General features: G+C 42.2%; 1 protein-coding gene across 2 annotated transcripts in view; it reads left to right on the top strand.

The window, feature by feature from the left end:
• adgrl2a (adhesion G protein-coupled receptor L2a) overlaps window positions 1-17,171 on the top strand; it is a 113,339-nt gene that overhangs the window by 64,147 nt on the left and 32,021 nt on the right. The window contains exons 5-6 of one of the 2 annotated variants that reach the window (XM_053634008.1): window positions 1,609-1,623; window positions 3,174-3,974. In XM_053634008.1, coding sequence (XP_053489983.1) covers window positions 1,609-1,623; window positions 3,174-3,974 — 816 coding nt within the window. The remainder of the gene's footprint in view (window positions 1-1,608; window positions 1,624-3,173; window positions 3,975-17,171) is intronic. The other variant, XM_053634007.1, reaches the window with a different exon arrangement.

The raw sequence follows: 17,171 nt of genomic DNA on the forward strand, positions 1-17,171 counted from the left end.
TGAATGTATGTATGTGTATATATATATATATATATATATATATATATATATATATATATATATGTGTGTGTGTGTATATACATATATATATATATATATATATATATATATGTATAGATATAATGTGTGTGTGTGTGTGTATGTGCACATGCAGTGTACACAGTATATACGATATATATAATTGCCTACTAAATAGTGTATTGTACTAAATAATGCACTGCAAAAAACGATATCTTAGCAAGTAAAAATAGTGTGAATATAGGTAAATTCAACATTCAACTAATAGCATTCTAACTATATTAGATTTCTTTTAAACAAATATAACATTATTTAACCATAAAAGATTATATAAAAAAGTTTGGAATTGTCTTATTCTATTGGCAAATAATTTTTTAAAGCTTATTTCAGCTTTTATTTCCAGAAAGAAGCAAAATGATCTACCCAAAGAATAAGACAATTTAAACCCTATTTTTGTTATATAATCTCATATAACCTCATATAATCCCATGATAAGAAATATTACATCACTTGTCCTTCACTTGCTGAAATGTCGTAGTTTTGCAGTGTAAAGCCGATAGTTTGAGATTTCCCATTAGATGTTTTAGAGGCTTGTGTTTTTCTGTTTGATTTGATGTTTACTGGGGGATTTTTCACAAGAACTCAACTCACACGGATCATTTAAAAAAAAACAAAAAAAACAAATGTAACGTGCTTCAACATTAGATTTATTATTTAAATTGCACTAAATTAATATCTAGTGCTATATTCTGAAAATAATTAAAGTAGTGTAGAATTGAGTAGGGCTGGGCGATATGACAAAAATATCATATCACGATACTTGAAGACATTTCTGCGATGCACGATGCATATCACGATATATAATTTAGCTAACAAACTGTCTGCAAAACAGCAGTAAAATAAACAATAAAAAAAACGTTAAACTGAGCTTGACGATACTTTTCTTTAATGCGTACAGAGACAAAGATTCATTTTTTTAATCAAATCAATGCCATTCATTCAGAACCATTTAATTTGTAAAAATTAAAAAATTCATTCATCATCATACCAACGTTATCTCAGAAAAGTGTAATCCTTTATCACGATATCGGTATTGTATGGATATATCACCCAGCCCTAGAATTGAGTATAATTATTTTTAATTTGTTCAAGCAAAATCTGTGCATTTTAAACTAGAAGAAAATGATTCATTACAGTGTTGTCTCTAAATTGTAAAATATTGTAGATATAGAATATTATAGCTTTGTACTGTATGCTCGTACTTGTATATTTTCTTGAGTCCTTTTGGAAATTGATTTTCTCATCACAAATCTGATCCTGTTCACATAAGAACAAATGCTGTTGCACTTCTTTTTTTTACCACTCGGTTACTAACACGGTCTTTTTCTCGAATTAGGGGAGTCAGGATCTTGCGTGAGTGACTCTAAATGAACTCTCTTTCTCTTTCTGACTAGGTGTACGTCTGTAAATGATGTCCTTTATCTCATAACATGTTAACTGCATGTGTTCATGGACATGATAGTTAATTCATGTTAATCTCTTTTTCCCCCCTTGCACCCCTTTCATTCTCTCTTCCCACGCTTAAAATAGAAGTGGAGCAAAAAGGTAAATAACTGACACAATCTAAAGTCCCTGTAGCTCCTTTTTCGTTTCTTTTTTTCTTTGTGGCATATGGTTGTAAAACCTTCCTATCCCCACTTTTGCCTTTCTGATCCTAGCAGGCTGTAAGAAAAAAAAAAAAAATCCTCTTGATTCAGTAAAGGTCAGTAAAACTGCAGCATTGGGAGGAGGACTCATTATAAAGATATGATAAGACACTTGCAACTTAAATGTTAGCTGTGATGGGTTAGCTGAGAGGCTGGAGTCTGTCGGGGTTTCCCCCCTCCACCTCCCTCCTCCCCTTTACCCTTGGGTGCTCTATCTGTCTTTCTGTTTGGCTCGGTCTCTTATTGCCTGGCTTTCCAACCCCCCATAGCATGCCATGGTAACAGGTTTTCTCTTAGCCTATTAAATTCACTGCCTTAACTGTCGTTCTCTTCCCTCTATCTTTCTGTCTCTGTTTCTCTATCTCTGTCCCTCTCTTTCTCTCTCTGTCTCGCTACCTCAGTCTCCCTCTCTCTCACTATTTGTCTGACTCTCTTTTTCTATTTCGTCTGTCTTACTCTCTCTGTCTGTTTCTGCCTGTCTCTCAGTCTGTTTAGCTCTCTTTGACTATCTGTCTGTCTGTCTGTCTGTCTCAATCTCTCTGCTTTCTCTCTGTCTGACACTCTGGTTTTCTCCCTCTGTCTCTCTGTCTCTCTCAAACAATTTGTCTCGCTGTCAGTTTGTCCATCTGTCTCCTTGTCTATCTGTCAGTCTGTCTGTCTCTCACTGTATCACTGTCTGCATCTTTCTCTGTCTGTCTCCCTCTCTGTTTATCAATCTCTCTCTCTCTCTCTCTCTCTCTCTCTCTCTCTCTCAACCCTGCCACTTTCTGCTGTCTTCACTTTTGATTATTGTGTCTGTGTTCAGGGAAGAACTAAAATTGCAACACCTCAGAAACATAATGCTGCTTTACATCTTAATGGTTGTGACATTTGCACCATTTAGTAAGAAAGAAAGCCTCTCTTAGGTATAGCATAAAAGCCACAGAAATGCCAAATGTCTCAGTATACACATTTGCAGACATTTTGTATGGTGCTATTGAAAATCTCCCTGTCATTTTTTTATTTATTTATTTATTTATTTTGTTTTAACCAAGTGTCTTTTAGTCACCTTGGTTTATTTACAGGACAGGTTGGTCGCTTTCTTTTCTTTGACTTTCAGTTGCTGTGTAATATCGCTCATTCCCCTTCGGTGTACAGTATGTCCAGAGCGGCAGGGAGCCTTTGGTTTCAGACACATAATACTACTTTTATTTTCTGTCTTAGTTTCAATTACTTTCAGATCCAGATTCGTCACACTAAAATAAACTCCCTCTTATTTCATTTAAATGCTGAATAGCTTTAGCTTCTTAGCCAATCCAGTGTGTGCGTTTTTGTCCGTGTCCTCTCAGACCACCCAATTATCAAGCTGATGTAGTGCCAGACTGGCAACTTGGCCTTCTAATTGCAATACACCTGGCCTGCGTTTGCTTACGCTTGACTGTTCTCTGTTCTGCTCTTCTCTGCCACTAGTTTTTGTTTGTCCTGGAACTCTGAAAGCTGTCGGAGATCCTTCCTTTCTGTACAAGGCGGAGCAGCAAGCTGGCGCCTGGTGCAAAGACCCTCTTCAAGCAGGCGACAAAGTTTATTTCATGCCCTGGACGCCGTACCGCACCGACACGTTGATCGAGTACTCGTCGTTTGACGATATTCAGAACGCCAGACAAACCCTGACGTACAAACTTCCCCATCGAGTGGACGGCACCGGATTCGTGGTGTACGACGGCGCAGTGTTCTTTAACAAGGAGAGAACACGCAACATTGTGAAGTTTGACTTGCGCACACGCATCAAGAGCGGCGAGGCCATCATCAACAACGCCAACTACCACGACACATCGCCGTACAAGTGGGGCGGCAAGACGGACATCGACCTGGCCGTGGACGAGAACGGCCTTTGGGTGATTTACGCCACCGAGCAGAACAACGGCATGATGGTGCTGAGCCAGCTGAACCCGTACACGCTGCGCTTCGAAGCGACTTGGGAAACGACATACGACAAGCGCTCGGCCTCTAACGCCTTTATGATCTGCGGCGTGCTCTACGTGGTCAGGTCCACGTACGAGGACAACGAGAGCGAAGTGAGCAAAGGCGTCATCGACTACATGTACAACACCAAGCAGGGCCGTGGTGAGTACGTGGACATTCACTTCCCCAACCAGTACCAGTACATCGCCGCCGTGGAGTACAACCCCAGGGACAACCAGCTCTACGTGTGGAATAACTTTTACGTCCTGCGCTACAACCTGGCCTTCGGACCACCCGATCCAGCTCACGGTAAGTCCGATCAGATTTCCATTCAAATCCACAAATACAGCGCGAGGAATTATCACACGGGTGGCATGCTGATGCCTCACAGCTGCAGGGTTCCGGGTCCAACCCTGAGCTCGGCTTCCTGTTTCGCATGTTCTCTCAGCGTTCGTGTGGGTTTCCGCTGGCTTTTCTGGCTTTTTCCTCCCGAAACATGCCAGTAGTTTGATTGGCTACTCTAAATTACCCCAAGGTGTGTGTGTGTGTGTGTGTGTGTGTGTGTGTGTGTGTGTGTGTGTGTCCTGCTCTGGACTCGCATCCCATCACGAGAGTATTCCATCCTGCATCATTCCTGAGATTCACCGGGAACCTGACCAGGATAAAGCGAGTACGAATATCATAGTATAGCATACACAACAATACGTGTGACATAAACATAAACAGTGCGACAAGTGTAGACCATGATCAGTGTACCAAACAAGATCCATATACACAGGTAAGCACTTCCTGCTGACGATGTACATGTACAAACACCAGTCAGCTGAGTGTGTTCGTATTTCTTTAATATCCCTCGGTCTGAACGTCGATCGTCGTGGGCGAGTGATTTTTACTTTTAGACCTAATCTGCATTTTTGGAAGTCGTACACGGAGAAGTAAAGCTACTGGGCTCAACAGTAAACATCATCACGGGATCCGTTAGCATATCGTAAGACGTCCGCGTCAGGGGATTTTCTTCCGATGCTCCCTCCTTCCCTCATGGTTAGGCTCCATGGACCAATGTAACCGGCTCTTATCCCTCAGAGAGAAAAAGATGGCCCTCGCCGGAGCCATCGGTAGAGACATACTTGTCTGGACAGGTACACAAGCACCCTTGGAGCAACAATAGATCTCTCCCAATGGCACAAAGTCCCGGTTGACTATCAGCCCTTAAACAAACAGTGTGCACTTGCTCAAGTGATAAGAAAGAAAGAGCTCAGTCTCAGAGGTCACGCCAGCGAGGCATGTTCGTAATTTATCTGTCGAGAGCAGAAACGACGCCTCGTGTCAAACAGACTTTTACGATGAACACGTAATAATCCGACTCACCGTCCATGCTAAGGCCTGAGCGAGACTCTGGATAGATTTATTTAAAAAAAGAAATCTGCAGGTCAAGCAACTTTACACAGATTACTCAGACTCGAGGGTTCTTAAAATGTATTCCGTGTCCTCAATACAAATAATGACAGACTGGAGTCTTTAACTGAGGACTATAGTGTGCTGTGCAGCTGGAGTTTACTGTAACTAAATCGCACATGCAGCTGGGTTTCGTTCCCCATGGACGACGATCAGTATGCACGTTAGGTTAGATTTGAATAATGAAGGGAAGGATGACTCTCTGTGTAGCCTTTTTCCCCCCCTCTTCTTCACTCATGAGCAAATTGTTTCAAGTTGCGTCTTTGCCAGTGTGAGACATGCCGAGATATAATTGCTGCGTTGTGATGCGAAGGAGAAAGTTTGGTATTTATAGATGTTTTGTTCTGCAGTTGAGTAAGAACTGAAGTGGTGCCACACTGCTATTATTAGAATGACTTGAGGTAATGATTGTGAAGATAAAGCGTTTCTGGAATCCATATCGTTTTAATGAATGAAAGATTACTGACGAGAGATGGGGGGGTCTTAAGCAGTCTTTTTGCGTAGCTGATCTTTGCGTGACTGTGAATTGATATGCCAAAAGATGGAAACATTTTTTAAGTCCCCATGAAATCAGACTGAAGGTTTTTGTGGCGTTTAGTATGAATATGTTAACCTTAAGGTCATCTATAAGCTAGTGCACTCCAAAAACAATGAAAAATTCACATTGAGAAGATACATGCATTCACAATGTACAGTCTCTCTCTACCACTAACACGGATCAACCATTTTGATGACATCATTCTGCACTTCAGCTTCTCATCAGATTTTCTGCCCAATCAAATGCTGTCTAGAATCTGAAGCGTCCCGCCCCCAACGTTATAAAAATCCATGGTACTAACTGCCAAGTACGGCTTAGGTAAGATAAACGCCGGGCTGTGAGGTAAGATAAACGCCGTATTGGCTATTTAAATAGGGGGAGGGGCCACTTAATATGTCCCACCCTGATTTCCTGTTTCACTGGAAATTACAGCATCACATTGAACGCACTTTGTCCAGCTCATACGTATTTAATTCATCGTTCAAGTAAAAAAAGAAAACGAAAATAATAATCCTTATTAACTTTAGCGAAACAAACAGATGTTTTTAGGTATGTAGCTACGTTTAAACTGACTCACTCACCCACACACTCACCCACACACTCACTCACCCACCCAACCACTCACCCACCCAACCACTCACCCACTCACTCAATCACCCACCCACCCACCCACTCACTCACCCACCCACTCACTCACCCATCCACTCAGTCACCCACTCACCCACTCACCCACTGAGTCACCCACTCACCCACTCAGTCACCCACTCACTCACTCACCCACCCACCCACTCACTCACCCATCCACTCAGTCACTCACCCACCCACTCAGTCACCCACTCACCCACTGAGTCACCCACTCAGTCACCCACTCACTCACTCACCCACCCACCCACTCACTCACCCACCCACTCACCCACCCACTCACTGACTCACCCAACCACTCACTCACTCACCCACCCACCCACCCACCCACTCACTCACTCACCCACCCACTCACCCACTCACTCACCCATCCACTCAGTCACCCACCCACTCACTCACTCACCCACCCACTCACCCACTCACTCACTCACCCACCCACCCACCCACCCACTCACTCACTCACTCACTCACTCACCCACTCACTCACCCATCCACTCACTCACTCACCCACCCACCCACCCACCCACTCACTCACTCACCCACCCACTCACTCACCCACCCACCCACTCACTCACTCACTCACTCACCCACCCACTCACCCACTCACTCACCCATCCACTCAGTCACCCACCCACTCAGTCACCCACCCACTCACTCACTCACCCACCCACTCACTCACCTACCCACTCACTCACTCACCCACCCACCCACCCACTCAGTCACCCACCCACACACCCACCCACTCACTCACCTACCCACTCACTCACTCACCCACCCACCCACCCACTCAGTCACCCACCCACACACTCACCCACTCACTCACCCACCCACTCAACCACCCAATCACCCACCCACTCACTCAACTATCCACTCACTCTCTCACCCACCCACTCACTCACTCACCCACAGGCTACTCATTCCAGATCCTGAAGCCTGCTGTGTTACACACATCTATAGTTGGTAGAATGATTGTTCTAGGTAGATACACTGCAAAAAAATGACAGCAAGTAAAAATATCTTGCATATAAAATATATCTAGCATTTTCTATTATAGGATTACAGGGAATCTATTACAAGTTTATTACACCTATTTCTACACATTTTTACTCATTTCAAGCTTGAAATAATCTTATGTTGGCAGATCATTTTGTAGATCATATTTGCTTGCTTATTTCTATAAAAAAAAAGCAAATTTATCTGCCAGTAGAATAGGAAACTGTATATACTGTATAAATAATTATTAATAATATATAAATAGTAAATACATTTTACTATATTCAAGTGTAACTGAATAAAAAGGTCCAGCACTGACCATACAACTCTCCTACTAACACAACATGCAACCATCTCGCAGTTAAACAGATCGAGAAAATAGCCAGTCCCAAATAAAATGTTACATGAGATACGATGGCTCTCCTAGCTGAAACGTTAGCAAGCGCTTTTTTTGTGTGTGTGTCTGCCACATGATCGTATACATTGTTATGGATCCTCAATTTTTACCGTTACCCTTGTCATCATTTGATATGCCAGTATCTCTATAAATCGCTAAGGTGGAAGTAATGCTTTATGAATGCAAATAAATGCTTTAAACTAAACCGACAAGAGTTTGTTTTTAGTGTGTGTCTCTCCCGGCTCACACTGGGCTCTGAAGCATGTGGGTGGCAGTCTCTACAGCCGCTGATAGTTCACCTCAGCATGACCAGCAGTAAACAGCTCTTCCTCTCTCTCTCTCTCCGACATGCCAGGAGACAAACACGGCTGAGGAGATTTGTGTCTGAGATTCACATTGATTTAAATCAGCACACCGTACAGTTCTATCAAACCGCCATCTGATGAAACTACTACTGCGTATATGAGCATACACACTCTTACTTTTGATATAGTTATGGTGCGTTTTAGCGCAGAAAATTTCCTCTGAAGAGTGTTCGGGATTTCTTTGAGCCAGGCTCTAAAATAGAGTCCAACAATATTCGTTTCCTTTCTACAAGAGAAATATGGCCTTTCATTTATTCTACAGTCAGTGCTGGTGAAGTAAGAAATTGTCTATTTTATGGTACATTTGTGCACAAGCAATTTTCAGACTATTTGACTCCAGCCTGCCGTGAGTTTTATAGGTTTACTAATGAGTGTTTATTTATCACAGCCTCTGCAATTAGCTCATAAACCTTGATAATCACCTAATTGAGATGATAGCCATAGTTTCTGTTAATGTCTTTTCACCTGATATATTGCTGCACGCTATTGGTTACACGTCAAGAATCCGAAAGAGGAATCGATCCTTAAACTATTGCTTCACTATGTTCAGGTAAATATCTAAATAAGATGGACTGGGGGATGGGGGGGGGCAGTTTACGGTTAGATCAGTGTCATGTGATTTATGGGGTAGTTAAATCATTAACTGTTCTCCTAGAGCTAAAACGATCTCTGAATGTATGATCAAACTTTTAGTTTGATATATTACCCTTTGCTAATTGATGTGCCGGAGTGGAGCTGCAATTTCACGGATGGTTAGGTTTCTGTAGTGCATGGCTAGAATCAGTGTTTCAACTACGTATTATTATGATACGAGTCCAGTAATGTCAATACTGTCTGTGTGTGTATATATATATATATATATATATATATATATATATATATATATATATATATATATATATATATATATATTTATATATTTATTTATATTTATATGTATGTATGTTATATATAGAGAGAGAGAGAGAGAGAGAGAGAGAGAGAGTGTCTTCGGCACATGCAAAGAAATGCTGTAAAGCAAAGATTCCTTCACAGATAATGAAATGTAATGTTTCTACATTAAAAAAAATACTACAGCGGCCAATGGATTAGTGGTTAGCACGTTTGCCTTGCACCTCTGGGTTTCCTCTGGGTGCTCCGGTTTCCTCCCCCCAGTCCAAAGACATGTGTTGTAGGCTGATTGGTATTTCCAAATTGTCTGTGGTGTGTGGACGTGTGTGTGATTGTGCCCTGTGATGGGTTGGCACCCCATCCAGGGTGTCCCCCATCTTGTGCACCAAGTTCCCTGGGATAAGCTCCAGGCTCCCCATGACCCTGTGTAGGATAAGCAGTACAGAAAATGGATGGATGGACTCTGGAGTCCAGTAAACAGTAATAAACTAAACAACATCAGTATTTCATGTGACAACACTTTGCTTTAAAAAAAAAAAAATTAGTCTCAGGTATATTTTGTGCAGTTTTATAAGGAAATTAGTTTTACTGAGCACCATGGAGAATCTCCCACAGTTTTTCTGGAGATTTTCTTCTTTTGTTTTTCTTTTTTTTTCTCATGTAAAACCCAGCAGCCTTCATTATGTTTTTGTATATAAAATGTTTATGTATATAAAATGCCTTAATAATGCCAAAGTCATAAAATAAGCATCTATAATACAATTTGTACAAAAGAAAGAAAGAAAGAAAGAAAGGGTGCCTAAGACGTTTTCACAGTACTGTATACAGTGGTGTGTGAAAGTTTGTGAACCCTTTAGAATTTTCTACATTTCTGCATAAATATGAACTAAAACATCAGGTTTTCACCATAGTACTAAAAGTAGATAAAGAGAACCCAATTAAATGTAATTAAATGAGACAAAAGTTTATACTTGATCATTGTATAATAATCACAGACTTTTGTCACTCAAAGATATGTAAAATTTTTAATAATTTTTTTTTTTTATAAGTAACATTTTTCTTAATAAATAAATGACCAAGTATAATATTTTTGTCTCATTTCTTTAATTGGGTTCTCTTTATCTACTTTTAGGACTTGTGAATGTGATGTTTTAAGTCATATTTATGCAGAAATATAGAAACTTCTAAAGGGTTCCAAAACTTTCAAGCACCACTGTATGTTTAGTTTGTATGTGGTTGATTTTGAAGTTTCCTATCACTGATTTGTCAGTTGAACACCCCACCTCATTTTTATTTTTTTTTATTTTTTATTTTTACAAATAAGGCCCTTGTAGTAACTGGGGTTATATAGCTAATCACTTATCAGTCAGTATGTATTTAATAGATTTCTTAACAATTATGGATATTTAATTAATTGAAATGTGGCCTTTTGTGGGTATGGCAGATTAATTTCTTTGTTTAAGGTCGATGACTTCCAAATGAGACGTACTTGTCTTGGGTTATAATAAAAGCTTGGTCAATCAGGCACGACCAGTGCTCTAATTATGACCAAATAGTTGTACACTGGGGAGCCATATACCACACACACACACACACACCCTCTGGTCAACCTAGGAAAAGAGTCGCCGATGTCCTTCCTTTTTTGTTCATTTTCTCCCTAATTTAGTCTTGGCAAATTCCCACCCACCAGCCAACGCTCCCTTATCATACACAACTACCAACCTGAGAGGTTGAAGGCAGTCACATGCTTCCTCTGAGCTAGCCAACTGCAACTGTTTGAACTGCCATGTGCCCATGCTGTGTCACAGGGCAGAGTAACCCACTAGGAGGAAAGCTCAAGTGGCCGAGTGAGTGGTGGTTGAGTGAGTGGGTGGGCAAGTGAGTGGGTGTGTGAGTCACTGAGTGAATCGGTGAGTGAGTCAGTGGGTCTGTGGGTGTGTGAGTCAGTGAGTGAATGGATGAGTGGGTGGGTGAGTCGGTGAGCAAGTGAGTGTGTGAGTCACTCTGTGGGTGTGTGAATCAGTGAGTGAATGTGTGAGTGGGTGGGTGAGTCAGTGAGTGAGTGAGTGGATGGGTAAGTGGGTGTGTGGGGGGTCGAGTGAATGGGTGAGTGAGTGGGTGAGTCAGTGAGTGAGTGTGTGAGTGAGTAGGTAAGTGAGTGTGTGGGGGGTCGAGTGAATGGGTGAGTGGATGGGTGAGTCAGTGAGTGAGTGGGTGTGTGAGTGAGTGAGTGGGTGGGTAAGTGGGTGCGTGGGGGGTTGAGTGAATGGGTGAGTGGGTGGGTGAGTGAGTGGGTGCGTGGGGTGTCGAGTGAATGGGTGAGTGAGTGGGTGAGTCAGTGAGTGAGTGTGTGAGTGAGTAGGTAAGTGAGTGTGTGGGGGGTCGAGTGAATGGGTGAGTGGGTGGGTGAATCAGTGAGTGAGTGGGTGTGTGAGTGAGTGAGTGGGTGGGTAAGTGGGTGCGTGGGGGGTCGAGTGAATGGGTGAGTGGGTGGGTGAGTGAGTGGGTGCGTGGGGTGTCGAGTGAATGGGTGAGTGGGTGGGTGAGTCAGTGAGTGGGTGGGTGAGTGAGTGAGTGAGTGGGTAGGTAAGTGGGTGTGTGGGGGTCGAGTGAATGGGTGAGTGGGTGGGTGAGTCATTGAGTGAGTGGGTGTGTGATTGAGTGAGTGGATGGGTAAGTGGGTGCGTGGGGGGTCAAGTGAATGGGTGAGTGGGTGGGTGAGTCTGAGTGAATGGATGAGTGGGTGTGTGAGTCAGTGAGTGAATGGGTGAGTGGGTGGGTGAGTCAGTGAGTGGGTGGGTGAGTCAGTCAGTGAGTGAGTGGGTGAGTGAGTGAGTGGGTGGGTAAGTGGGTGCGTGGGGGGTCGAGTGAATGAGTGGGTGAGTCAGTGAGTGGGTGTATGAGTGGGTGGGTGGGTAAGTGAGTCTGTGGGTGTGTGAGTCAGTGAGTGAGTGGGTGGGTGAGTCAGTCAGTGAGTGGGTGTGTGAGTGGGTGGGTAAGTGGGTGTGTGGGGGGTTGAGTGAATGGGTGAATGACACGTGCACAGAGTATTCAGAGGAAACACTGTTCTTGTCGTGAGACCTTCAGAGGGCAGACACACACACAGCTTAGTCAACTTCAGAGTTTACACTCTACAAAGGAAAGCCACTGAGAACGACACTGCCTTACATCTGATTAGTGACGTCTGTGGCGTATCAGAAAATTTGCTGCCAAGATTTGAACTTAAAGTGGGTTTATGAAAAGAAGGACAGAGCTCTGAGGATCTGAGTAACTCTGTTACAGTAAGGGCGGAGCTAATTTGAGGGCTGTAAAAACGTACGCAAAACACAACTAATTAGATTTAATACATGGTAATATGGTGTATCCTTTTTTTGTGTAGTGCGTTTGAAATTGCTTGTTTATTATAGTTCTAGGAGCACTATTAAACAGCTACAAACTAAGCTCCTTTAATTATTGCTGAAGGATTATACGCATCCTGCTGTGATTTTTAAGTAGTTTCTCAGAGTATGAACTTTAATTTTTGACACCCCAGTCCACCCCCGTTCCGAAACGCCTGTAATTGTTTGAGCTGTGATTTTTTTGACTCCTTGTTTCCTGTTGCACTCTCCATTAGTGGCTGATTACCACCTGGGAGCAATGGTTCAGTCGTGATGAAGATCAGTGTTTAACACGCTCACTCGTCGTAGTGTAGAAGAGGCACTAATCAGAGCAGGCGTCCTCGGCTTCGGCTCGGAGCTTCATAATCTACTCAGCAGCGCGCCGAAGGACCCCCGTGCCACTCCCGCAGATTCGTACATCTTCTTCACAAATTAGTCCAGGCATTGATCTCGCCGCACCCCTCCTTCAGCCGTGCAGCCGTTAGCTGCAGTTACTCAACACAACGAGGCGCAGCTAACAGGCCACGCATTACTCATGTGAACAAGCGAGCTCTGCACATCCGAGCGTGGCCATTAAGCATAATATAGAATATATACTGGCTGTCACTTTTCATTTTTCGCACGGACATTGAGAGCTCTAGCAGTGCAAGCTCACAGAGTCATCCCTCTCCCTTTCTGCTCTGACAACACATCACAACATCCCCTTTTTCACGTCATAGATTATTGGCTTTATATTCCCAACGAATCTCCCATACCCAGCGGTGATTCCGGATTTATTATACGTATTTTAGGGGGTTTAAGGGGTACAGAGTGAGGGTCTGTCATCCCGCAGCTTATGAATATACCTGTTATAACTCTTCGCTTGCTTCCCTTAATATTTCTTTCCTGTCCTCTTCCTTGACAGCTAATTGAAGGCTCCCTTTGGGCTTGCTGTTCGACAGACATATTAATTTCAGGTTTGCTGGTCTGTTGCGCTTAAGAAAAATGGTCCTTGTCGTAGCAGAGAGTGAATTAATATCCTGGGTACTGTGTGAACAGTGGTCGAGTGAACAATTGCTGCCATAGCATACAACATCCAGTGCTAGTTTAAAAGAGTGACAAAAATCTCATACCAAAATGTGGGCTTGATTATCATTAGTAGCATTTTATATTTATGAGACCGCTGGGACCACTGGAAGGCTCGTCCACTGCCGAGCTAGCCGTGCTGTACTTACTGTACTTAGTACCTAGGTAAGAACCGTACCATGCTGAATTTGGTTACACTTCTTACCGAGGTACTACGTGAGCCGAGCTAAAAATAGCGCAGACTATCGATTGATCAAACAGTCACGCAGACATCCTGATTAATGTCTCGAATTGCACAAAAACCTTCAGCAGTAGGATAGTGTAGTGTCTGCGAAGGTTTCTCACTCTTTCCAAAAGTCAATTTTCTGCCCATTTAAGAAGCCGACCGTTTAAACACTTTAAGCACTTTTAAAAAGCAATTTGATGTTTCATAGTCATATTTATTTATTTAATTATATACTCACACAGTTCACTGTGTACCTTGGTCTTTCCTGTGATTGGAGAAAAGACTGCTTGTGTTTTAACATCGTGTGGTAAGGTTTGCACTCCAAATCGTCTGCATTTATTTAAAAATATATGTATTTTTCAGTAAGGATTAAAATACTTGACACGGCTGTGTTTAGGCGCGTGGGCAGCTTCTGAGTGCGTTTCCCTTTCTTTATTTTCACTTAACACAGGAGAGACACGCGGCATGCATTTTAACATGAAACGAGATACGCTCGGTTTTCATTTCAAATCCGTTTCTTTGAATTTTGAGCAGTTCACTACCGGTGCCTAACAAACCCAACACAACCCGATAACCCTTCAAAGAAACTCCTCCAACTGTGACGAGTTATGTGATGGAAAAACCACACGGACACACACACACACACACACACACACACACACATATACACACACACACATTCAGCTAGGACATGGACAATCCCAAGTTTGTGCAATTTGTATGAATAAATTATAGCCTCGTATGGGATATTATTTCAAGAATCCTAAACCTATTAAAAGGCAGAATAGGCACAATGATATCTATGAGGTGCAAAAGCCTTGCATGTAAGAAGCATAGAGTGTTACCCAATAGACTAATTTTATTAACACTTAGGACCAATTTGAGTCTGTTTGAAATCCCTTGTTAAAAATGAATTGAACAGATTGCTGTCAAGGGAAGAGTAACCATGCTCCAGATTCAAAACTGTCCATTAAAAAACAAGCGAGAGAGAGAGAATAGGTTTCTGAATTTCGCACAGATTCATCTAGGAAGACAAAAACATCATTTTAATTCCAAACCTTGGTTCAGTAATAATGTTTGAAGTACCATGGAAATGGTTTTGGACCTCAAGTTCACATGAACAGTTGCGCTGTGGTGCTGGAACTACAGTTGCTGCGATGGCCTTAGGACTGCAATTAGCACATCCAAGTCTCCTTTAGTCTCCATATTAAAACCATAATGAACTTCCCTTTACTTTCACACTATCCGTTGTTACCCAGATGAGTCTGGTTCCTCTCAAGGTTTCTTCCTCTTAACATCTTAGGGAGGTTTTCCTCGCCACAGTCACCACCGGCTTTCTCAATAGTGATAAATTCACACATTTAAAATCTGTATAAATCCTGTGTTTATATGTTTCTTTAAAGCTGTTTTGAGACAATGTCCATTGTTAAAAGCGCTATACAAATAAAACTGAATTGAATTGAACGAATGTTTCTGACAACCAGCACGGCATGAGGAAACGTACAAATAAACGCCGTATACTCGAAAACAAACTATTTAGCCGTTCCAAATTATAGAGCACCTGCACAACGCTGGAGGTTATTAAGGTAGTTTCTGTGTCTGCAAACAGCGTTACAGAATTCGAAACAATATGGAGGTGCCTATGAAACACTGTCATTTCTGCATCGCTCACTCAGCATGTGTAAATTAGCCGTGACACACAAACGCGAGCTAGAAAGGTTGTTATTTTCCTTCTACAACAGCCTCGATTGCTAGGCCACAACACCACCTCGACCGGCGGCGGCACGGCGAAGAAATCCGCCCCGCTATACGTGTTCGAATTCTAATCATATAGTCATTTTCTTTTAGATAATCAAAGACTCACAGACGTGACAAGGTGACATTGACCCTGCTGTATTTTTCTTTTCCCGTCAGCTCGTAGCAAGATTGTAATGAGCTCAAGGATCAGCGTGGAATTGTTATACTGGTTCAAGTAGTGTTCCTGCCGTAGAATGTTTGGATGGAGAAATAACAGGCGTGTGCGAAATCCTAACTGTAAACGAACGTGATATTACAATGTATAGCGGTAACGTCATCGGATGCAGTGTTTCCTCAAACTGCAGTTCTGCTGTTAATCGCTGTGTGATAGCTAGAAAACCGCCGTGTTGTTTCCTGAGCTCTCCTTTCAGATGTTTTGGCGATATTTACAGTACAGTGTTTGACAGGATTCAGTTCAACTTTAACAATATTATACAGCTGGAGCTTGCATTCATGAGACGTTTCACGTTGTAAGTCGTGCACGCTTATTGGATATGAGAATGAAGGTTCCAGTAAGTCGATGAGATGAGTAATGTTCTTTTTTTTATTTCTGCTTTTAATCCTTTCTGTGCTTTTTGTCTTTCTACATCAAGTTGAGTTATTGTCTTACGAACGTTTCCACAACGTTAAATAACCATCAGTGGGGATCAGAGGAGGTTATGCTGTTTTTCCAAGCTGGCTGAATTGAATTCAACTAAGATTCCTTTTCCAAAAACTGTTGGCAAGTATTACAGTGGGTGTGGGTGTTAATGTTGGTGTAAATATTACCGACGACTCAAAACAAGGGAACGAGTAATTACTTACCTAATGGGAAAGCGTGTGTTTTCATTTTCTGACACACTTGATTTAATTGAAGACGAGGGGCTATCTGAGCTGAAAGCTAAGTACGTTTACAGTTCAGTACTTTTTGCCTTAAATATAACTATTTGGTAGTAAATGTGAAGTTAGTTTTTTTGATTCACAATGGAGTACCATGGCAGATGCGTTGACGTAGCAACAGTGGTTAATATGGTGTCTACTGTGAACTCCTCAGTGTGAATGAAAGCCACGTGACCATTCAGTTATATGCTGATGTGTTAGTTAATTTAGTTAGTTAGTTCAAATTTCTTTATAACATAGCGTGTCTCACACAACACAAAGATGCAAAGTCTTTTGTTTCCAAAGACAAAGATGGAATTTAGTGCATATTGGCTGATCATATTCTTGGGAAAGAGCTTGCATTAATGCTGTATTGCAGATTTTACATGTCAGAGGCACACGGCAACGGAAAAAAAATGTCACCATGTTGTTCGTGTTCAGCAGAACAGGCACTGGACTTTGTATCTGTACCTGTCTAGTCCTCTTTACAGTCATTGCTTTTCAACACGCACTCAGGGCCTAGGGTACGTTTACACGACAATGATGTACTAAAAACGGAAACGTTTTTCCTTTTCGTTTTTGAAAAGATCCGTGTACAGACGACAACGTCGTCAAAACGATCCCCATTCACACGGATCGGCGGAAACGACTAAAAACGCTGTATTATGCATGCCAGGCCTGTAGGTGGCCATGTCACTTTGTAAAGAAACACTACACGTCTGCGCACAAGCATTCACGTGTCAACGTGTCCGAAATATTGATCCGGGCAAGACTGTCCTATTAGCAAATACAAGTAAACGGGGGAGATGTGGATTTTCTGGATAAAAAGCACAATAATGTTTACATTTCTCAAACGATTTCTGCAGTTACTTCGAATCTCAATAGTTAGACTTGGAAAATGA

This window comes from Ictalurus furcatus, chromosome 10 (assembly GCF_023375685.1).
Source record: "Ictalurus furcatus strain D&B chromosome 10, Billie_1.0, whole genome shotgun sequence".
Lineage (NCBI taxonomy): Eukaryota > Metazoa > Chordata > Actinopteri > Siluriformes > Ictaluridae > Ictalurus > Ictalurus furcatus.